General features: G+C 34.4%; 1 protein-coding gene across 1 annotated transcript in view; it reads left to right on the top strand.

Moving 5' to 3' along the window:
* HECTD1 (HECT domain E3 ubiquitin protein ligase 1) overlaps positions 1-23,891 on the top strand; it is a 119,735-nt gene that overhangs the window by 73,022 nt on the left and 22,822 nt on the right. The window contains exons 20-29 of the mRNA XM_044665058.1: positions 783-917; positions 1,002-1,141; positions 7,181-7,504; positions 8,168-8,334; positions 8,436-8,612; positions 14,644-15,480; positions 16,307-16,528; positions 21,565-21,698; positions 22,349-22,471; positions 23,358-23,514. Of these exons, the coding sequence (XP_044520993.1) occupies positions 783-917; positions 1,002-1,141; positions 7,181-7,504; positions 8,168-8,334; positions 8,436-8,612; positions 14,644-15,480; positions 16,307-16,528; positions 21,565-21,698; positions 22,349-22,471; positions 23,358-23,514 (2,416 nt within the window). The remainder of the gene's footprint in view (positions 1-782; positions 918-1,001; positions 1,142-7,180; positions 7,505-8,167; positions 8,335-8,435; positions 8,613-14,643; positions 15,481-16,306; positions 16,529-21,564; positions 21,699-22,348; positions 22,472-23,357; positions 23,515-23,891) is intronic.

Raw genomic sequence — 23,891 nt, 5'->3', positions numbered from 1 at the left:
ATTAATCTATCTCCCGAAGATAGGAAGGGAAAACCAGCTATCTACTCACCCAAGACAATGACTGGAGCTGAAGGTCTCTCCTGAGGCTGACTTTCTGCTTTGAGCCAACTTTCTTCTTGAAGCCCACTTCCTTCTTGGAGTGACTCTCTTCCTGGAGTTCACTCTCTACTATCCTCCTTCACCAAAAACTTTCACCATCCTCCCTCCTCAGGGATTTTCAGGGCTTTTATGGTGGTTTCCTGTCCCTGCCCAGTTTCCAAATTGTCTGAGTTCTCACCTTTGGAACTACACCTTTCTGAATGTGTGAACTCTTAAGTTTCTGGCTTGTTCTCACCTAGCATCAAGTAAGGTGTGAACTTACAGAGAACCAAGAATTCCCTTTCACAGAAGCCACATCTGTATTCAGTTATTAAGCATCTATTTTTATGTTTCTGTTTGAGAACTGTATGGAAAATAACACATAACTGTTAATTGTAAAAACATTTGGAATAATAAGAAACAATCACAGTTTGCAATATTTCCATTGTGAATTTAAATTTATCAACATATTATCATTCTGTTGGAATTAAGTGAAATTCAGAGCAATTATTAGTTTATGTGAACTATGCTTTTCTTAATAATATTTGCTAATTTTTCATTCAGATCTGAGAATTAATGAGAATGATTGCTGCTGACAAGTTTTTCAAAAACTATTTCTATTAAAGTGATCATATAGTTATATTTCACAATTCTAGACAAGTAAGGCATTTTATGAACTATTTCCTGTGGTTTTTTCAAACAAGATTTTGACAAGAAGATTACGATTTCGTTTGGAACGTGCATCTGGGGAAACATCATTAATAGATCGAACTGGAAGAATGTTGAAAATGGAACCCCTAGCAACAGTTGAATCTTTAGAGCAGTATCTCTTGAAAATGGTGAGCATTATTCCTTTTTTAGTCCTTTTAAAGATAATGGAATCATTTAGCTTGATATGGTCTCTCTCTGCTCTTTGTTTTCAGGTAGCAAAGCAGTGGTACGATTTTGATAGGTCATCTTTTGTTTTTGTTCGGAAACTAAGAGAAGGGCAAAATTTTGTATTTCGGCATCAGCATGATTTTGATGAAAATGGAATCATTTATTGGATTGGGACAAATGCTAAGTAAGTAAATTTTCTTTTGATATATACTAATTGTAATAATCTTACTTTGAAAGCTCCATGATTTCTTAATTCTACATAGCCACTCTACCAATACTTATCACCACCACTCATTGCCTTTTACTCCATTGCAGTTCTTTCCCATGTTTTCTCCCAGTTCTTCCCTAGTGTCCTAGGGAAAACTGGTACTGTTTTTTGTTATTTTAATATCTTAGTTTAAGACACAACCTATCCACATTTTCTTTCCTTTTCTGATGAGTGTATTTGCTTTTATGATCATATAGGCATTCTTTTTCTTTAGTATACTATCTTGCTTATGAGTGGTCATTGGCAACAAACTAAAAATATTCAGTGTTTGCCTCTTATCCATTATTCAACAAGTATTTAGTAAATTTCTGTCTTAACAGGCACTGTGCTGAGTGCTAAAAATCTAGGTACAAAGGAGGAAATAATTTTTACTTGCCAGGATTTTTTTGATTTTTTTTTCTATTGCAATAGATAAGTATATATGTGAATATATACAGTACAAATATAAGATGAAAACATACACATATATAAAGTAGTATAAATACAAGATCATTTGGCAGGAAAGGTACTAGCAATTGGGGGAGGTATTAAGAAAAGCATAATGAATATGATGCTTGAGCTGTTATAAAAGGAAGAGGATTCTGAGAACCTACATTTTCACTGAGAGCTGTGTGTCATATACACTCATTCAGATCATTTTATTTTTCGTCTATTAAGTGACTTTGTTAACCTGTGTATTTTGCAATGTTATTTTTAAGATTTTGCTGGAATATGGTGGGTTCTGTGTTCCCTGCCTTCATTCAATCAGTCATCTTGGCTAGTATTCCCTATATTTTATCTTAGGATAATATTCTTTTGACAGTAAATTGGCATGATCATGCTTATGTTTTAGGTATATTTTATATATTGAGTTAAGGAGAGGTATTTTAGTCATGTAGAATGGCCAGTGCAAAGGCATGAAGACAGGAAATAATAAGAGTCTCATATTTGAGGAAGAGTTTTTCTGGATTGTAGAATGCTGGAGAAGTAAATGTCCAGGGGGATTTGAAAGATAGGATGGTGCAAATATTGCGCAGGGCTTTTCAAGCTAAATTGAGATGTGTATTATTTATATATGAAACCTTTTGAGTTGGAAAATCAAATCATCAGAGCTGTGCTTTAGGAAAATTACTTGGGCAGCAATGGGTAGGATAGATAGGAGTGGAGAGATACTTGACTCAGGAAAGTCAATTAATCAGGCTTTTGAAATCTAAGCCATGGCTGCCTACTTTTGTAAGGCTAACATTTTTTAACAAGTTTTTTTTTTATATTTTCAAATAAAATTCTGTTCTTTTTTAAAATATAATTTTATTGTATTAAAAAAATGTAAAAACCTCTCTTTGCTTGCAGCGTTGCTAACCCCTGATCTAGGCAAGAGCTTTGTGGGCAGAGACAATGGCTTGGATTTTTTAAAGAAGTTGTGAGGGTAGATGTGGCAATATTTGACAACTGATTAGTTATATGGGATTAAATAGATTTCAAAGTCAAGGATAATGCCAAGAGGCTGAGAAAAAGATGGTACCGTTACAGAAATAAGGAAGTTTGGAAGGGGAAATGTTTGTTGAGAAAGATCGATAGTTCTGTTTTCAATATAAATTTAAGATATGCCTGAGACATACAATTTGAAATATCCAAATGGCATTTAGTTCTGGGACTGGATATATAGCCTTGGGAGTCATCCCCATAGAGGTGATAGTTAAACATCTAGGTAGAGTTTAACTGGATGAGGTCAGCAAGAGAATATAAAGAGATCACCTGGTTCACATTCTCAGCACCTCACATCTGCCTTGATGTTCTCCTGATAGCCAGTCATAATGTCATATATATTATGATATATATATATATATATATATATAAAAGGTTACTGTTGGAAGATTGTTTTATTTTGCTCTTAGTTATATGGATTAGATATTTATTTATCATTATAAATATTATAAAAAACAGATTTATTCTGTTTTTATTTTGTACATATTCATGCCCTTTATAAACAGTATTCTTTGAGAAAATAAATATTTAGTATCTACTATTACTTTTGTAGTTTATTAAATAAGTGCCTTTTCCAAATGGAATCCAGTAAGAGCTCTCCATCTGACTCATTTATGGGCCTAGTCCATTATATACTTGCAGTATCTCTCCTTGCCATCATAGGCTTTCTATTCTCATTGTCAATAATAATTGATCCACTATATCTAGACCCTATCACTCCTATTCAAGGTGTATTATGTAACTTATAACTGCATTAGTTTAAAGTTGGGAAGAACTCCTGGACCTGACTTGACATAAAACAATCTAAAATGGATGGGAGAATAGGATAATTTGGCCAATTTAAGTCACATTTGAAGAATCATCCAGGAGAATGGAAAAAATAATAAATGGTGTCAATACCATTATACCATCATACTATATCTTTACCAAAAATTCTCTCTGACTCCAGTCTCACCACTCTCTGATCTGTCTGCAAAGCTGGGACTATCTTGTTTTTGTATTTTCATTACCTGAATTTGAGAGCTTTAGGATTTTATTTATTTTTATTTGAATATTTTCCCATAGTTACATGTTTCATGTTCTTTCCCTCTCCCCCACGCCTCCCTAACCCCCCTTAGCCGACACACAATTCCACTGGGTTTTACATGTATCATTGATTAAGAGCTAATTCCATATTATTGATAGTTGGACTAGAGTTATTGTTTAGTGTCTACATCCCCAATAATATCCCTATCAGCCCATGTGTTCAAGCAGTTGTTTTTCTTCTGTGTTTCTCCTCCCACAGTTCTTCCTCTGAATGTGGCTATTTTTCTTTCTCATAAGTCCCTCAGCCTTGCTCTGGATTCTTGCATTGCTGCTAGTAGAGAAGTTCGTTATGTTAGATTGTACCACAGTGTATCAGTCTATGTGTACAATGTTCTCCTGGATCTGCTCCTTTCACTCTGCATCAGTTCCTGGAGGTCATTCCAGTTCACAAGGAATTCCTCCATTTCATTATTCCTTTGAGCACAATAGTATTCCATCACCAACAGATACCACAATTTTTTCAGCCATTTCCCAATCGAAGGACATTCTCTTCATTTTCCAATTTTTTGCCACCATGAAGAGTGCGGCTATAAATATTTTTGTATAAGTCTTTTTTCTTATTATCTCTTTGGGGTATAAACCAAGCATTGCTATGGCTGGTTCGACAGGCAGATAGTCTTTTAAAGCCCTTTGGGCACAGTTCCAAATTGCCATCCAGAATGGTTGGATCAATTCACAACTCCACCAGCAATGCATTAATGCCCCTATTCTGCCACATCCCCTCCAGCATTCATTACTCTCCCCTGTTGTCATTTTAGCCAATCTGCTAAGTGTGAGGTAATACCTCATAGTGGTTTTGATTTGCATTTATCTAATTATTAGAGATTTAGAACACTTTCTCATGTGCTTATTGACAGTTTCATTTTCTTTATCTGAAAATTGCCTATTCATGTCCCTTGCCCATTTATCGATTGAGGGATGGCTTTATTATTATTATTATTATTATTATTATTATTATTATTATTATTATTATTGGTTTTTCTCAAAGCAGTGAGGTATCTATTAATCGGTATCTTCCAGCACGAGTTGGATGATCATCTTCTTAAAGAGTATGCAAAAAGGATTTCTTTTTTTAAAACATTTATTAATATTTATTTTTTAGAAAAGTTAATATGGTTACATCATTCATGCTCTTACTTTCCCCTTCACCGCTCCCCTTTCCCCCCATGGCTGATGCGTATTTCTACTGTTTTAACATGTGTCATTGATCAAGACCTATTTCCAAATTGTTGATAGTTGCATTGGTGTGGTAGTTTTGAGTCTACATCCCCAATCATGTCCGCCTCAACCCTTGTGTTCAAGCAGTTGTTTTTCTTCTGTTTCCACTCCTGTAGTTCTTCCTCTCAATGTGGGTAGTGTTCTTTTCCATAAATCCCTCAGAATTGTCCTGGGTCATGCATTGCTACTAGTACAGAAATTCTATTTTACCACAGTGTATTGGTCTCCGTGTTGATTTTTTTTGTACAATTGATTTAGCTCCTTGTATATTTTAGTAATTAGACCTTTGTCTGAGTTTTTTGTTATAAAGATTTTTTTCCCCAGTTTGTTGCTTCCCTTCTAATTTTAGTAGCATTGGATTTGTCTGTACAAAAACTTTTTGGTTTAATGTAGTCAAAATTATTTATTTTACATTTTGTAATTTTTTCTAGCTCTTGCTTGGTTTTAAAATCTTTCCTCTCGCAGAGATCTTACAGGTATATTATTCTGTGCTCACCTAATTTGCTTATAGTTTCCTTCTTTACATTCAAGTCATTCACCCATTCTCAGTTTATCTTGGTACTTGGTGTGAGATGTTGATCTAAACCTAATCTCTCCCATATTGTTTTCCAATTTTCCCAGCAGTTTTTGTCAAATAGTGGGTTTTTGTCCCCAAAGTTGGGATCTTTGGGTTTATCATACACTGTCTTGCTGAGGTCATTTACCCCAAGTCTATTCCACTGATCCTTCCTTCTGTTTCTTAGCTAGAACCATATTGTTTTGATGACTACTGCTTTATAGTATAGTTTAAGAGCTGGTACTGCTAGGCCCCCTTCCTTCATATTTTTTTCATTATTTCCCTTAATATTCTCAGTCTTTTGTTCTTCCAAATGAACTTTGTTATAGTTTTTTCTAATTCTTTAAAAAAGTTTTTTGGTAGTTTGATAGGTATAGCACTAAATAAGTAAATTAATTTGGGTAGGATGGTCATTTTTATTATGTTAGCTCGTCCTACCGGTGAACACTCAATGTTTTTCCAATTGTTTAGATCTAGTTTTAATTGTGTGGAAAAGATTTTGTAGTTGTGTTTGTATAATTCCTATGTTTGTCTTGGCAGATAGATTCCTAAGTATTTTATGTTGTCTAGGGTGATTTTAAATGGAATTTCTCTTTCTAACTCTTGCCGCTGCGATGTGTTGGAAATATAGCTTTAGCATTTAAAAAAATACCACTTTGGTATTTTTGGTCAAAACTTCAAATTGACTTGAATGTTTTCTCCTCCATTTCAGTAATATTTTAGAGATTAAATAGATCTATCCCCAGGGTTTATTTATTGCACATTACTTAATATATTTTCACTAAATTAACTCCTTTATTTCTTTAGATAGATGGGATACTTTTCTTTTTAACACCTTGTTGATATTAGGACATTGTTGAAAAAGTCAGTTCTACTCATTTATCATGGAATCTTGTGTCTTTAGAACATAAGGAAAAACTGATTGTCTAAAAAGAATCTTTTGGACTTCCCTTTGCTCTGCTAAGTCAAGTGCCATACTTTTTATTGTTGACCACACTCATTTTTTTGTAACCATAACCATAAAGATAAATTAAATTTTTCTAGTCTCTTTAGACAGCATGTAGGTCATTACTAGTTAAAACCCTCTTTTTTTCTTTTTCTTTTTTTTTCTGGGTTTGGGGGCTGGGTGGTGGATATAAAGGCCCCATTTGTGATACTTCTCTCTGTTTTGGCTCACTTTTTCCTCAAATTTATGTGTCATTTCTCATATGGCCTTACTTATAAGGATGTGAATATGCTCAGTATGAAAACTGAGGTCAGTTTTGTAGACTGACGTCAGTTTTGTAGACTGACGGATTAAATGAGATGGCATTTCAAGGTATACCCTTCATTAGTAACCTTCTATGGTATCAAGATTTATCTGTCAGCAGGAGAAAATAAGTGAAGTCATAGTGTGTGTTGGAATCACCCAGGTTTTAATAGTTTTTAATATGTTTGAATGCATTTAGCAGTCGATCATATCCAAAGAATGATGTTACGTATTGAAATTAGTAAGATTAAAAACTACTTAATTGTGAATATTGCTACATTTTTAATTCATAGTTTTCCCTTTCCCCCTTCCTCATAAAAAATAAAATGAATCAATATAATTAGCACAAATATTTTCCTAATATTTTCATTTTGTTTTTTAGAACTGCATATGAGTGGGTAAATCCTGCAGCCTATGGATTGGTGGTAGTAACATCATCAGAGGGAAGAAATCTGCCTTATGGCCGCTTAGAAGACATCCTAAGTCGGGATAGTTCAGCGCTTAATTGTCATAGCAATGATGATAAGAATGCTTGGTTTGCCATAGATCTTGGTCTGTGGGTCATCCCATCAGCATATACATTACGCCATGCTCGTGGTTATGGAAGATCTGCACTTAGAAACTGGGTTTTCCAAGTATCCAAAGATGGACAGAACTGGACTACTTTGTATACACATGTTGATGATTGTAGTCTGAATGAACCAGGGTTAGTTAAAGAGTATCTTTACAAATTGGGAAATTTTGTTTCTTTGTAATGTGATATTTTAGAATTACTTGTCTGCTAATTTTAGAGAAATATATATTATAAAATAATAAGAATTACATTTAGAATTTGAAATTTTTTAAGCATGTCCTCTGAACTTATGATATTAGAAAAATGGGTGTAAAAAACATAGAGCACTCAAATCATTCACAAGCATTTTTTAATTTACCCCTTTAGACCCTTAACTTTCATTTGTGGTTAAGTGACTTGCGCCCAGGTTCACAGAGCTAGGAAGTGTATGAGGATAGATTTGAACCTAGGACCTCCCTTCTCTAGGCCTGACTCTCAATCTACTGAACCACATCTCCTACCTTAAGCACTTATATGTCAGGTACTGTTCGGAGTAGTGCTTCAAAGTTAGTTTAAATGCATTCATAGCAAATATCACATATTTGCATTTTGTGTATCAAATTTATAATTTTGGGAGGGCTTACATTTTTTTCTCAGTTGACGTTTTGTTATTGTTTTCCTGGGATAGTTGTCAAATATTTAAGTTCTTGACAAAGTCTAAAATTCAATATATTGAGTAGGCAAGCCCCTTAACTTAATTATCAATAAATAGTAACGTTAATTTTTTAAAATATTTTTTTCTCATCTCTTAAAAAGATCAACAGCAACATGGCCTCTTGATCCACCAAAGGATGAGAAACAAGGCTGGAGGCATGTGAGAATCAAACAAATGGGAAAGAATGCTAGTGGCCAAACACACTACCTCTCCTTATCGGGATTTGAACTTTATGGCACTGTGAATGGAGTATGTGAAGATCAGCTAGGTAAATAAATTGATATTAACAATTTTTTCTAATGTTGATTGAAAATTAACTATTTTCAAATGTGAGTTGTTTGTGACAGTGTTGGAATTGTCATTTTATAGGAAAAGCAGCTAAGGAAGCTGAGGCTAATTTAAGAAGGCAACGACGTCTGGTACGCTCCCAAGTTTTGAAGTATATGGTTCCAGGAGCCCGGGTAATACGAGGAATTGATTGGAAATGGAGAGATCAGGATGGCAGTCCACAAGGAGAAGGCACTGTCACAGGAGAACTACATAATGGTCAGTAGGTACCTGTGAATTTGAGAGCCATAGGGTTTTTTTAAATACCTTGTTGGTATTTTTTGGTCAAAACTTGGAATTGACTTGTACTTAATTCCTCACCATTTCAATAGTATTTTAGAGAATGAATAGGTATTTTTGAAAATGTTTTTTTCATGATTGTGACAATTAATTGTAATGATTATAATAACAGCCATGGTATATTTTACAAAGAATTGAAGTAGGTACCACTTTAGTGATTTAGTGATTAGGAGAAATTAAATTGTTTCTACATATTGGTGATTTTTCATATGATTGTTATGATGGTTTAAGTAAAAGTACCTGAAATTTTACTATCACTTTGCCATGCACATAACTTACAAATACTTCTTTCTACTTTTAGCCTAGCAATTATGATGTTCTTATTTGTCTTTTATTTTGTAATATTCTGTAGATATCTTATCTTTTTTTCGTTTCTAGTAAACGTATCCCTTTTTTTAGTACTGTAAATCTTATTACAAAGCTTTTTTAAAAGCTTCCCATTGCATAAGAACATGAAGGATCTGTGCAGTTAACTTTTACTTTCACCTATCATTCCTTCTTTGTAAGAGCTCCCCCTTAGAATTAAATTAATGGAGTAAATTTTCCATTGATTATTTGACCGTTTCCTTATTTCCTTAGATTGTTACCTAACTTCATTATTATCTTGGAGTATTGCAGCTAAAGTTAATATCCATGAGATTGCAGTTCTTAACTGTGAAAAGTTCTTAGTGGTGGTTTTAATTTGATTTATCAGACTAAATGTTGATCAGAACTATCAGAAATAACTAAAGCAGGGGCAGCTGGTAGTTCAGTGGATTGAGAGCCAGGCCCAGAGATGAGAAGTTCAAATCTGGCCTAGACACTTCCCAACTGTGTGACCCTGGGCAAGTCACTTAACCCTCCATTGCCTAGCCCTTACTACTTTTCTGCCTTGGAACCAATACACAATATTGATTCCAAGATGGAAGGTGAGGGTTTTTAATTAAAAAAGAAAAAAGAAATAACTAAAGCATTTGGGTCCTTCTTTTTAGAAACTTGCCAAATAAAAACAATAGGAAGTGAAGTTTCTATATATTTTTTTCTGTTCTATATCTTAAAACAATTTTGCATGAAAAAATGACCCTGTTTTAATTTTTAACATATTGAATATTACATAGGTACAATTTAACTTTCCTTTATCATATAAATAGAAATACCAGTGCAAAATTCTTCAGTAAGTTCATTTATTTCTTCTTTCGTTAACTCCATTCTTCTAAATTTAATACACACACCAAAAAAAAAATCCAAATATGAGCCTAAAATCGTTAATAAATTTCCTGTGGGACCTTGGCAGTAAAGTTGTTGCCTGACCATTTTTTTAAAAGTCAAAACATGAATTTTCTTTATGTTTTGGCAAGCATTCTCTTTTTAAATGAGAGCACTTTTCTTTAGTTAAGTTGTTCTTGAAATTAATTTTAGTGCCAAGGAAAGAGCACAGATAGATTGATTTGTCTTGTATTTAGCAATAATCAAAGTGTACCTGCTACAACTCTACAGGAGAAATGGACTTAACTGGCAGTATGTGGAGTGATAAGTTTCAGCTGGCTTGAGGTATATTAGGTATAATGAAGTATATTCATTTTATTATTATATTAGGTATATTGAGGTATATTAATATATATTAGGGTTTGGGATCTCTTAAGATGATAACTAAAAACAGTCCTTCCCAGAATTGTTTATCTTAATGAGAGTTTGTGAAATATATGTTATTGTAGCTTCCTTATAAGATAATTATTTACCAAATGGTTACGAGGGAGAGAAGTTGCATCTGTCCATGTTAATTTTCAGTGAAAACAAATTTAATCCTATTGTAAAGTCAAATATGAAAGGCTTGTATATTTTGATAGAGCATTTTGGATCATCTAAAGTTGGGTCCTTTTCCATTTTTCTTTATCTTTAGTGGGATACTTCTCTAACACAAGAATATTCCATTTTCTTTTTTTATAAATTATCTCTTCTCTCTAAAAGGTTCAGTCCTTGTTCTTTCTTGGGACTCTTGTGGTACCCATACTTTCCCCTTTAACTTATTTAATAAAAATAAGACATGTTGAGTATTGACTTCTTTGTGTGTGGTTAATTTTTTAAAAATCCTAATCTTAATTATTTATTGCTTTTTTTTTAAAGTAAAATTTTAGCTCTTTCAATCAATAAAGCTTTTTTTTTCTTTCTCTTCCCTCTTGCCCACTAGAAATAAAAATGGAAGAACAAAACACTTATAACAGTACACTGAAAAGCAAAACTCATTCTTACATTGACAGTGTCAAAAATATGTGTCTTATACTTAGTAACCTAAATCCCATAGCCTGTTGGTCAGTTAGTAGATAGCTTGATTTATCAGTGTTACTCTGGAATCATGCTTGGTCATTAAATTGATCAGAATTATTAAGTGTTCCAGTGTTGTTTGTTTTTATAACATTGATCTTCGAGTATACATTTTTCTCTTAGTTCTCATTTCACTGTCAGTTCATTCATGTCTTCCTTGATTTTGCTAAGAAATAACCCCTTCATCATCTTATAACACAGTATTCTATTATGTTTTAATACAGTAATTTGTTCAATCATTCCCTAAATAATCACTCCCTTAGTTTCCCATCCTTTGAGCATTAACTCTGATTAAATAAACATTAAAGAGAGTTATACAAAAATAGTTTCAATGATTTTGACAGACAAAAGACGTAATTGTTAAACTACATGTGTTTAGGTTGAGCATTTATACTAAAAATGTTAGTTTTTTTTCGAACTAACTTGTTAATTTAATGAGATTTCAATAAAAATACTAATGGGTTATTTCATATAATTAGACTTTTAGATAATAATATAATGAATATATTGATAAACCAATCCAATAAATGTAAACTATCACTACGAAATCTCAAGCTATGTTATTAAATAATTATTGCATAAGCTATTGAGTACTGGGGAAAGCGTAGATTGATTCATGGAATATAAGCGAGAAGCTGGAAGTAGAATGAAGTGTTTGTACAAGATGAATATTAAATAAACACATTTTTAAACATTAAGGAATGGAATCACTATTAAGAAATTCTTGGATAGTTATACAGAAGAAAACGAATTTAGCTCTTTCTAAGTCTTAAGGGACTAGAAGTGATAGATACCAAGCTAATACTTAGTCTCCCTGTAGTACTTTAGCAGGTCAGAAGTTTTCACTTGTTGAATTTAGCATACAACATAATAACATCTAACTGGATCAGTGATCTGAACATTTAAAGACTCTGTAGAGAAAGAGGATAGATGTTCCAATTCCTCTGGGTTTTTGTTAGTTGTTTGTTTGTTTGTTTTTTGTTTTTGAAGAAAACACAGAGTTGAGTTGGATTGAAGTAATATCCATGATTTGTAACAGCAAGAGGTCTTGGTACATACCCCCCAGGCCCCTAATCCCAGTTCCACTTACTGGACTCTGCCCTTATTCTTCATCCCTTCTGGACCTCTTGTCCTAGGTTTGATGGCAGCTACCACCAGTATCATAGAGCTGAGAGAATCATTATTCCTGCTGCCTAGCCTCCCAAGTTAGAATTCTATATTTTCTCCATAGAAATGTTAGTCTATGTATCAGTTATCTTCTACTGTATTAATAACATACTATGACTGGTAAGTTTGATAAGGGTTTGTGGAATGACCTCAGAACTATTTGTTGAGGTTTCTATGGGGAAATCTGTTTTGAGTTTCAAAAAAAATTTAATTTAGAACTGAATTTTTGATTATGTAATGGTTTCTAAGATGGAGTTATCTGCATGGGAAAGCTGAAGAAGAGAGCATATATTTATAAAGAAAAAGATTAAACTTAACCCTTAAAATATAAAAGATTTTAAAATTTGGTTTAATAAGGTTTCTAAAACTTCTCATCTCTCCTATCCCTTCTCTCTGCAAGGAAAGAAATATGTTAATTTCAAAAGGCTACTCTGCATGCAAGACAAATTAAGAAAATTAAGGTGCTAGCCAAATAAAATAGATTAAATCCTGAAAATATTTCTGGGAATATGCTATATATAATTAACTCCATCAGATAACTGAGTTGCCTGTCTAAGCACTGTGGCTTTTAATCAGAAAGACTTCAACTTCAAATTCAAGTCCAGCCTCAGACATTTACTAGCTATATGACCTGGGCAAGTCATTTAACTCTGTTTGCCTCAGTTCCTCATCTGTAAAATGAACTGGAGAAGGAAATGGTAAACCACTCCAGTGTCTTTGCCAAGAAAATCCTAATATGGGGTCGTGAAAAGTTGAGCATAACAGCTGAACAAAATCTTTTACATATAATCAGGGATGTTTCAAGAGGATTGGTAATATTTAAAGTGACCATGCATTTACTTCTGGCTATTGCTTATAATGTTAAAACCATTTTAAAGTGGTTTAGAAATATTAAAACACTTTTATGGATAAATCCTGGGCAAATGTTTTGTTTAAATATTAATTACATCTTTTGAGTTAGGGATAGATAAAAGGTGACACTTTTAAGAGATTACACTAATATTAACTGCTAGCTTTTATGGTACTTTAATATTTACAAAGCACTTCACATGTGCAATTTCATTTGATTCTCACAGCAGTCTTGTGCAGGAAGTAATATTATTTTCTCCATTTTACAGATTAGAAAATTAATGCAGAGAAGTTAAATGGTTTGACCAGGGTGACATAGTACTTGAGTCAGGTTTCTAATTTGAGTCTTCCTCACTCCAAGTCCAACACACGATATCCACTGTGTCACCTACCTGCCTTAGACATACTTTTAAATTTGGAAATGACAATAGTTCTTTATCTTTTAGAAAAGAAAGTATGTATTATACATTTTTCTTTATATATGAAATGATTATATTATAAATCTTAAAAATTGTTATACTTTTCTTTTTCAATAATTACCTTCACTTTATATTAAAATGATTTCTCTTTCAGGTATATGTTAATACAAATTGAAGGGTTATAATTCTTTATTATAATTCATTTAACATGTCTATGAGATAATATAGTATGTAATTACAGACCAACTCACTGGCTTTGAAATTTCCTATGCCTGATCCTTCTTATAATAAGACTCCATGAAAAAGAATCTCTGAACTTCAATATCTGACCAAAATATTCTTGTTCTCTTATTTAAAAAAAAATTAACGCTTTATGTGTAATGCTCCCTATGGATTGGTAAAAATTTAAAAGTTTCCGTTTGTGCAAAGTATTAGCAGTGAATCAAGTTGTTTTTTTATTTTATTTTGTTTTTCCAGAAAGAGACCCATCACCTGACTGTATTATTTTTAGCATAGTTAAAAAAAAAAAGGTTTGTTCATTTCTGAATTTGCTAAAATGCAGGATTTTTTCCCTTATGCTTTTACAAGCATTTACTTAGAAAAATGAAACAAAAGCCCCATGGTGAAAAAAAAATGCCTTTTCATTTTGGATCGATATGAACAAAATGAACTGTCAAAAAAGTAAAAAAAAATAGAATGAAGAACTTACCAGTCTTTTTCTGAAATGTAACTTTTAAAGTTTTGCATGGAATAGATTTTTAAATAGTTGACTTATAAGAGTTTACATTTCTTTAGTAATTGATGGTTTTATAAGATTACTTTTCTCAAGACAGCCGTAAGCTAAGATAGTGCATGTATTATCCCAATTTTAAAGAAGAGGAAAATAAGCTCAGAAAGATCAGTGATTTGCCTATGCTTACACAGCTAGTTGAACCCAGGCCTCCCTCCAATTCCAGCGCCTTTTCCACTGTTCTGCTATGAATCATGACCCAAAGAATATTGGCCTTCAGTTGGCATTGCTAACTTTATATAGACAAAGTGTTTAAATTGATTGGATTTTCAAATATCCTATTTAATTTTAGTTGGCAGACGAAAGTTATTTAATGGCTTCTAGTAACTCAGAGATACAAAGCTGATCCCATATTGTGGAGCTTCTGTCTGACACGCTCCTGTCTGCTTTGTGCTGGGTCTCACAAACTCCTGTCCCTTTCCAGGCTGGATTGATGTCACCTGGGATGCTGGTGGCTCAAACTCTTACCGTATGGGCGCAGAAGGAAAATTTGACCTCAAGCTTGCACCAGGGTACGACCCTGATACAGCGGCATCACCCAAACCTGTTTCATCCACTGTTTCAGGCACAACACAATCATGGAGCAGCTTGGTGAAAAACAACTGTCCAGACAAGACCTCTGCTGCTGCAGGCTCCTCAAGTAGAAAAGGAAGCAGCAGTTCTGTGTGTAGCGTGGCCAGTAGCAGCGACATCAGCTTGGGCTCGACCAAAATGGAGCGGAGATCAGAGAGTGTAATGGAACAGAGTATAGTTTCAGGAACTGATGTCCATGAACCGATTGTTGTTCTCTCGTCTGCTGAAAGCATGCCTCAAGCTGAAGTAGGGTCATCCTCCAGTGCGAGCACCAGCACCTTAACAGCGGACACAGGAAGTGAAAATGCTGAAAGGAAGTTAGGTCCTGATAGTTCTGTTCGTACTGCTGGAGAGTCTAGTGCCATATCTATGGGGATTGTGAGTGTTAGCTCTCCTGATGTTAGTTCAGTGTCTGAATTGACTAACAAAGAAGCAGCTTCACAAAGACCCCTTAGCTCTTCAGCGAGTAACAGACTCTCAGTAAGTTCTTTGTTGGCTGCTGGGGCCCCTATGAGCTCTAGTGCAAGTGTTCCTAATTTGTCCTCTAGAGAAACTTCTAGTTTGGAGTCTTTTGTAAGGAGAGTGGCAAACATAGCACGAACCAATGCTACAAACAACATGAATTTGAGTCGAAGCAGCAGTGATAATAACACTAATACTCTGGGGAGGAATGTAATGAGTACTGCAAGTAAGTGAGCTTTTCCTTATGGAAGACAATGCTTTTCTCAACTCTCTAAGTGATGTAAAAAAAGAGCCTTTTAATCAGTGACTTATGCTTATTTTATTGTTTTAAAAATTGGAGTTCTAATTGGTTTCTAGTGCTTCTGAATCTTAACAGTTTTTCATATTATCAGAATAATAATTGAACTACTTTTTATAATGAAGGGCCAAAATTAATTATGTTTTAAGCCTGGGGCTCGCTAACTGTGGCCCAAGGACCCAATCCATCCCACCTCCTGTTTTCGTACAGTCTACTTTATTTAAAAATGTAAAAACCATTCTTAGCTCATGTCTACTCCTGTTCTAAAGTTTAGAAGCTTCAGTCTTTGGATCCTAGAGTAACTATAGCTAGGTAAGTTTGATAAGAGAGAAATGTTAGTTGTTGGACATGCTTCATTGAAATTAGTGTTATTTTAATGCAATTTTTGCGTAGGTCTTGATTAAATTAATTAGATTTAGCCGTGAAAATGCTTTGATTCCAGTTGAAGCAACCAAATATTCAAAGTAATTTGTTTTGGAGAACATGACTGAAAATGTTAATTATTTTAGTTCCTATTTGTATTTAGTCAAACATTTAGGATATTAGGCCACACTTTTAGTTACAGTTTGAGAAAATTATATTACAATGAAACAATTTGGTGTCAGGTTCCCCAAGTTACTTTTTTTTTTATCTTCATAGCTATTATATTTATCACTAAGCCTACTTAAAAGTTAGTTTCCTTGTTTTCGTTTTTTGTCTGTCATTATATACATGGGCATGTTTTTTATTAAACTTGCCATTTTTTTATCTATAGCTTCTCCTCTTATGGGGGCCCAAAGTTTCCCTAATTTGACTACAACTGGTACTACATCTACAGTGACAATGTCAACATCTAGTGTTACAAGCAGCAGTAATGTAGCCACGGCAACAACCGTTCTATCAGTTGGTCAGTCACTAAGTAATACTTTAACCACCAGCCTCACATCAACATCAAGTGAGAGTGACACAGGTCAGGAAGCAGAATATTCATTATATGGTAAGTTATTAAATTTTATTTTACCAGCTGTTTTATATAGAAATTCTTTTTGCCTCTTGGGAGAACTTAGACCTTTCCCCTGTAGAAATATTTAAACAAATATTCTATCACGTTCTAACTTGTATGTGTTGATTTAAGGATTTGAAAATCATTTTAACTTGGCATGATTTCATTACTAAATATATAGATTCTTTTATAGAAGAGTCAAAATGCAAAGTAACTTGCTTGCATAAGCAATTAAATTTGTAAGAGTGGTTGGGAGAACTGCCTTAGCAAAACTGTACTTGACATAAACATCAGGAAAGAGAAGAAAAACAAAAGTGTAGCTGAATAGGCTATGATAAATTTAAATTTTATAAAAATGATTATTTCTTAATATATTTTCGACAGTTAATATTTTTGTATTAGGAAATTTCATTGTATTATGTGGTTTGTTTTCTACATTATATGTTGAAGATTCTTCCCTCTAAAAGCCATATGATTTTTTACTTTTATCAGGCCTTTTTGTCTTTTCCCATTAACACCTAAATTTTGTTATATTTTACCGTGCATATTTTGTTTCTACCAAATGAAATTCAAATCCATAAAATACTTATTAAGCATCTATTATGTGCACAGCTAAGGCTGTTCCAAACTTTAAGCCCAGTAAAAGTGAGACATAGTTAAATAACTATAAGAGAACCTCTAAAATAGAAATGTATAGAATCATATATAGTAGGTAGGCTAAGAAATTTAAACGAAGGGGTTCAGGGAAGATGATGGAAACATGCTGTCTGGCCTTGGCCTTAAAAATAAAGATTTTTTTTTTTAAATTTTAAACCCTTCTGTATATTGACTTAAAGGTGGAAGAGTGGTAAGGGTAGGCAATGGGGGTCAAGTGACTTGCCCAGGCTCACACAGCTGGGAAGTGTCTGAGGCCGGATTTGAACCTAGGACCTCCCGTCTCTAGGCCTGGCTTTCAATCCACTGAGCTACCCAGCTGCCCAAAAAGAAAGATTTTCTTAGAAAATAGACAGGGTCAATGGGAGATGAATGAGAGATCTCTAGTGCACCAAAGCATTTAGGTGAGGTAGAGGTATCATTTCAGTTTGAAGCAGAGGATAAGGTACTGAGAGATAAGACAAAAAATTTGTAATTTGGCGCTAGATTATAAAAATTCTTAGTTACTAAGTCAAAAAGTAGTTTATATTTTATATGTATATAATTTTTTTTTTTTACTGAAAGTTGCAGAATTTGAGTTGAAAGGAACTTTAGAATCTTCCCAGAATAACTAAATAAGAATTCTCCTTTACAACCTGTAAAGTCATTTAGATTTTGCTTGAAGACTTTTAGTGAGTAGGAATTTACCTCCCAAAGTACCTATCACACTCCATTCTTATATAATTCTTAAGATCCAGTATATCATAGTGGATAAAGAACTGGCCCTGTGGTCAGAAAAACCTGAAATTAAGTCCTACCTATCATGCATAGATGTAGTATAACCATGTCCAAGTAATTTGGCCCCTTAGTGTCCTACCAGTGATGGGCAAACTATTCCCCGTGGGCCAGATCCAGTTTGCCCATCATTGCCTTAAGCAATTCCCTAATCACTAAGCCCTGACAGCCAGATTAGGAAATTGTGCAAGGCAGTGATGGGAAAACTACAGCTTGGATCTGGCCCACAGGGAATAGTTTGCCCATCACTGTCCTAGACCAATGATAGCTGACTCTTACTCATGTACCTCTCTCTACCAGTAAAAATATTTTTTTTGAGCATGCACTCCATTATGTGAATGCTTATTTGTTTTTATATCATGTATGTGTAGAAGCATTAGTACTACTGTATTAATAATTTTAGACATTAGAAAATGTGCCAAAGTAGAAATTTAAAAGGGACCAGTTAAAGATGAGATATGAGATATTGGTGCCACTGGTGAAGGAATGTATTCTGTTCAGACCCATGCTTTAGGAAAATGACTTTGGCAAATGTGTAGAAGATAGCTTGGAGAGGATAGGCACTTGAGAGAGCTAGACCAGTTAGGAGGCTTTTGATAAGCAATGTGATTGGAGGAAAGGGGAGAGGTGCAAAACGTGTTTTGAGAATAGAAATGAAATGATTTAGCAACCAGTTAGATTAGTTGAGGGAAATTGAGGAGTATAGGGAATCAGAATCCTTGAATACCCAGATGTAACTAGAAGAATGATGGCATCTGTGAGAAATATTGAGAAGGTTGAAAGAGAGATGTGTCTGGGAAGAAAGATATGTAATTCCAGCCTTTTGCTTCCTTATCTTTGGTTATTCATTTTTTACCACGGAAAAATGACTACTTCTTTTGTCCGCAGAGCCTGCTGCTGAGGGCCTTCATAGCTGCAAATGATGGAAGTGGGATATGCTGGGCTTTATGGGGTTGTTGTAGGGAATTTCACCCTCCCAGCAGCTGTGAGTGTCAGGAGTCTGGTAATAATACAGATGCCCCAACGCTCTGGGGGATGTTGAAATCCTAGAAGACCAGAAATGTGAGAGGTGCTTTAGTCGTGGTGGGGACAAGTCTATAATTGTTTATGGAAGGGGTATAATTCATTTTCCTGTCCTCTTTGATGCCATACCACCTGGAAGTTAGGTGTATCCCTGGTCTTCACTTTTTGAAAATCAATGCTATAAATATGAGTTGCTGATCTGAATCAGTGGAGGTAATTTCTATACTGGAAGTTGCTCATATAAATGTGGATATTTGATGCTACCATCTCTCAATTGCATCAAGCCTATATTTGGATTTTGGTATTTTTCATCCTTAAGGTTCTTAAAAGTAGCTGTCACATATCCCCGAGCCTTCTTTTGTTCATGTTAAATATTTCCAGTTCTTTCTGATCTTCACATGTCATGAATTAATTTTTCTTCACCAATCTTATTGTCTTCTGAATGTTTTCCCTTTATCAGTGATTTTATAAAATGCAGTGCCTAGAATTGAACACAGTACTGTTGATATGATTGACTAGGTGAAGTATCGTGGCTCTCTCACCTTCTAGGTGAGGCTAGGCTTCTCAGTGTAACTCAAGATTTTACTGACCTTGGGGAGTGGTTAGGTGACTCAGTGGATTGAGAGCTAGGTCTAGAGACAAGAGGTCCTGCGTTTACATCTGGCTGCTGACACTTCCTAGTTACCCTGGGCAAGTCACGTAACCTCTAATTGCCTAGCCCAGTGGTGGTGAGACTATGGTGCCAAAGATGGCTGGCATTGTCCCCCACCCCCACTCCCCAGTTAATTATTAGGAAGCCAGAGGGAATTATTAGGAAGCCAGCAGCCAATGGGAGCACACAGGGGGTAAGGTGGGTGACTCATAGGTGGCAGAGCTGGAGGGCAGAAGAGAGGCCACTCCCCTCCCCCTCTCTATACTCCCTGAGGATATTCCTCACTTTACCTTCCCCTCCCCAACACAGCCCAAGACCTTGTACTCTCTGCCTTAGAACCAATAATACAGGGGGCAGCTAGGTAGCTCAGTGGATTGAGAGCTAGGCCCAGAGATGGAAAGTCCTGGGTTCAAATTTGACCTCAGACATTTCCTAGCTGTGTGACCCTGGGCAAGTCACTTAACCCCCATTGCCTAGCCCTCACCACTCTTCTGCCTTAGAACCAAAATACAGTATTGATTCTAAGATGGAAGGTATGGGTTTAAAAAAAAAAAAGAAGCAGTAATACACTGTATTTGTATTGGTTCTAATATGGAAGGGTTTTTAAAAAAAGTTTGTATCAGCCTTTTGAGGCTATTATCCAGTTCTGTCCTGCACCCTCCCTCCCCCCCCTCCCCATATAGGCTTCATTGTGTCTCACCCCGCCCCCTTAAGGCTTTATTATGTACTGCTATTTTGTTACAGTCATACTGCCTATCCCATCATATCTTTATTGTTGAGTCAACTTGTCCTCCTTGCCTTAAGATGTCTAGTTCATCTTGCTTCTTGTACCATATATTTGTGTTTAGATGTCTGAGATCATAGGCTTTTATTAATCAGTCAGTAAACATTTATTGAGCCAGGCACTGTTATGTGCTAAGCATATAAAGCATGTAATGCTAAGCATAAAAAGAAAGATACAAGACAGCTCCATTAAGGAGCTCACAGCTAATAGGGGAAACAACTTGTGAATAACTTATCTACTAAACAAGCTATATATGTAATAAATGGAAAGTAATCATTAGTGAGTAAGTACTACTCATTTCTTTCTTGGATAAGGTATTCTTTGAACTTCTGAGTATTCTTAAGTTGTAGTGATATTATAATTATCTCTTTGAAACCACATTGACCATTTTCTTGTATGTTGTCTCAGGATCTGAACCAGGAACTAACGTCTATTCTTTGGTTAATTATTGACTTTCTTTGATTTTACTTTTTGTGTAAAATGTAAAACATAATTTTTAGCTACTACATATACTAATATATGTATGTATGCATGCACCTATACATGTGTGTGCCTTTATAGACGTGTATATGCAGCAAGGGAATGTGTTAATGTGCTTATGTAGGAAAAGTAGAATGCAGGACTAGGCTATATCCTTTTGACTTTTCCTTATTTCTCTAAAACATCTATTAAACATTCTTTTACAATGCTGGTATAAGAATATTTAGGAGACTTAATTTAATTTGTGAGATATCTGGTTTGAAATTTTATTAGGTTGAATCCTTAAGTAGAGAAGTAAAAAGAAACATCTGTTACCTATTCTTATGTCTTCTGGAAGCTTGAAGAAAGGAGTAAAATTAGTACAGTCAGATAATTTCCTCTTTCAGTGGAGAAAAGTATATAAGATAATATATTTTTATTATATCCTTTCTGTTATATTACTTCATTATTGGTTGTTGCATCTTGTCCTTGCTTATTTGCCTATTCTTAGCCAATTTACCTTAAAGATTATCTTGTAATCATTTTTGGGTCATTTCATCCTTAATATACAATTTTATACTTTATTCTTCTTATTTTTATCTTGTTGGGCCATAGATGTGTACAGTATTTTTTGTCAGTTCACTGATTACTTTGAAAGTGAAAATTATTAATGCTCTTCTCTAGATTTTCTTGATAGCTGTCGTGCTAGTACATTGTTAGCAGAGTTAGATGATGATGAAGACTTGCCTGAGCCCGATGAAGAAGATGATGAGAATGAAGATGATAACCAGGAGGATCAAGAATATGAAGAAGTTATGGTATAGAAAATCTGTTGGTTTTGTTCATTAATATAGGAAAGTGGTGCTTCCAACATCATGCATAATTAAAAGTATGCTAATCAAGGAAAAACTTTTAAACAAGAAATTGGTGATTAAAAATTCTTTTCCTTGTGCAGCAGTAAATGTTTTGACTGATGGGAAAGAAAAGTTGGGTCCATCAACCATTTAGAATTGCATCATGACATTGAAGTATATCTTTATTTTATGTTATTTGTAGCATCTCAATGCATCCTATATATATGGTTCATTTTAGCCTAAATTAGACCTTTTTGTGGTTATTCAACTAAGCCCAGTGCCTGAAAAATCTCTTCGTAGAAACTTGAAGAGATTAGGCCTCTCTATATTAATGCTTATATTTGATCCAATTTAATAAAGCAAATTTTTAATGAGAAAATATGGAAGATATTTTTAGTGTCTGTGACTTAGAGAAAATGAATAAATTGGATGAGATGTCATGACCAGAAAGAGGGGTGCTTAGAAACCAATTCACTTTTAAGTTTTTGTGAAAGTGACCTACAGAGATAAAGTTCCCTGTTTTAATAGTATTTTGATTGTTTCGGAGCAAAATTTGGTCAGAGAAGGGGAAATAGTTTTAATGTAATTAAAAATCTTTACATTTCTTATTTGAGATCCTGAGGCGTCCATCCCTGCAACGTCGGGCAGGTTCCCGCTCTGATGTGACTCACCATGCTGTCACATCACAGCTGCCACAGGTACCTTCTGGAGCAGGTAGTCGGCCCCTTGGGGAACAGGTAGGCTTCATGTCATCTTTATCTCTAAGGTACCCCTGATACCTCAACTTATAATATGTTTAACAAACTTTTTAAAATTACATGACAAAAATGTGCATAGAAGAATACATGCTATTATTTAAGAAAAAGAATAAAGAAAAGGAATCTCCAGAAAGAAAACACATGTCCTGGTCATAGTATATGTTTGGTGGTAGAGGCTAAGGGCTGGTCGAGTGGGAATATCTTGAACTCTTTCATCTTGACAATTAAGATCAATTAGCTCATAGTAGCAAAGTTTCTAGTATTTGGTACTTTGCCTCTCAAGGTCACATTTCATTACTTTTTATGGCATGCTTAAAAAAAAAGTTTCTTAGTGGCTAAGCTAATATGTGAATGCCAAAAGGAGGATATATAACCATAGCTTTTTGCTAGTTGAAAGTGCTTTGTCAGCAGCTTTGGTATCAGTCCAACACCTATAATATACCTTTTTTTTTTCTTTAACTGAGGTGGTAGGGTTGTATTTATGTATGCTTATTATAGTTTTTGCCATAAAAAAATTTACTAGCACATTATCAGGCACATCACTTGTTATTTACTAGTAGAATTGATCAGGAATAAAAGTTAGGAGAAATGTAGTTTTTGAGAATGTGTGATCTTTAACTACTAATTACAGTCCTAGGGGACTTGATAGTGTAATTCCTTTTGCCCTATGTGTGATCTGTACATATGCAAATTTGTGTTTCCTTATTCTCTAACATGACACGAGGCTTTACTGTAGTACTAAATTATCCACTATGAAGAAACTAATTTGCTGCCTAGAAACACTTCTCTGATTGCACTTCTTTTGCCTATACAAAATTATTATTACTTAGGTAATGTTTGTTTGACATGGAATTTTTTTAATTAGGAAGAAGAGGAGTATGAAACTAAGGGAGGACGTCGGAGAACGTGGGATGATGATTATGTGCTAAAACGGCAGTTTTCTGCATTAGTACCTGCTTTTGATCCTAGACCTGGTCGTACTAATGTCCAGCAGACAACTGATTTAGAAATTCCACCCCCTGGTGTGTAGACGAAATACTATATATTTTATGTCTTTTGATTAATTCTAACTCATTAAACATAAAATAGCCATGTAGTGAGATTAGAAAAAAGGTGTTGGCTTAAGGTGTGAACTAAAGAAAAACATAATTTTCTGGTCTATTTGATCCTGAAAATATAAAATCATGTAAATGGGAGCATTTCAGATACATTATACTTTGATAAATCTGAGCTGTCACCATTCGTTATTAAAAACAAATAACTTTCTGAAATCACAGGTTTTGGGGTTTTTTAAAATCTTTATCCTTACTTAAGAAAATAATTGTTTTCAAAATGACTCATGGTGACTATGGAAACACTGTTTAACCTCTGCTAATTTTATAGAGCATAGGACTTGTTC

This window comes from Gracilinanus agilis, chromosome 2 (genome assembly GCF_016433145.1).
Source record: "Gracilinanus agilis isolate LMUSP501 chromosome 2, AgileGrace, whole genome shotgun sequence".
In the NCBI taxonomy this organism is placed as follows: Eukaryota; Metazoa; Chordata; class Mammalia; order Didelphimorphia; family Didelphidae; genus Gracilinanus; species Gracilinanus agilis.
This window is presented reverse-complemented; position numbering and strand designations above follow the sequence as displayed.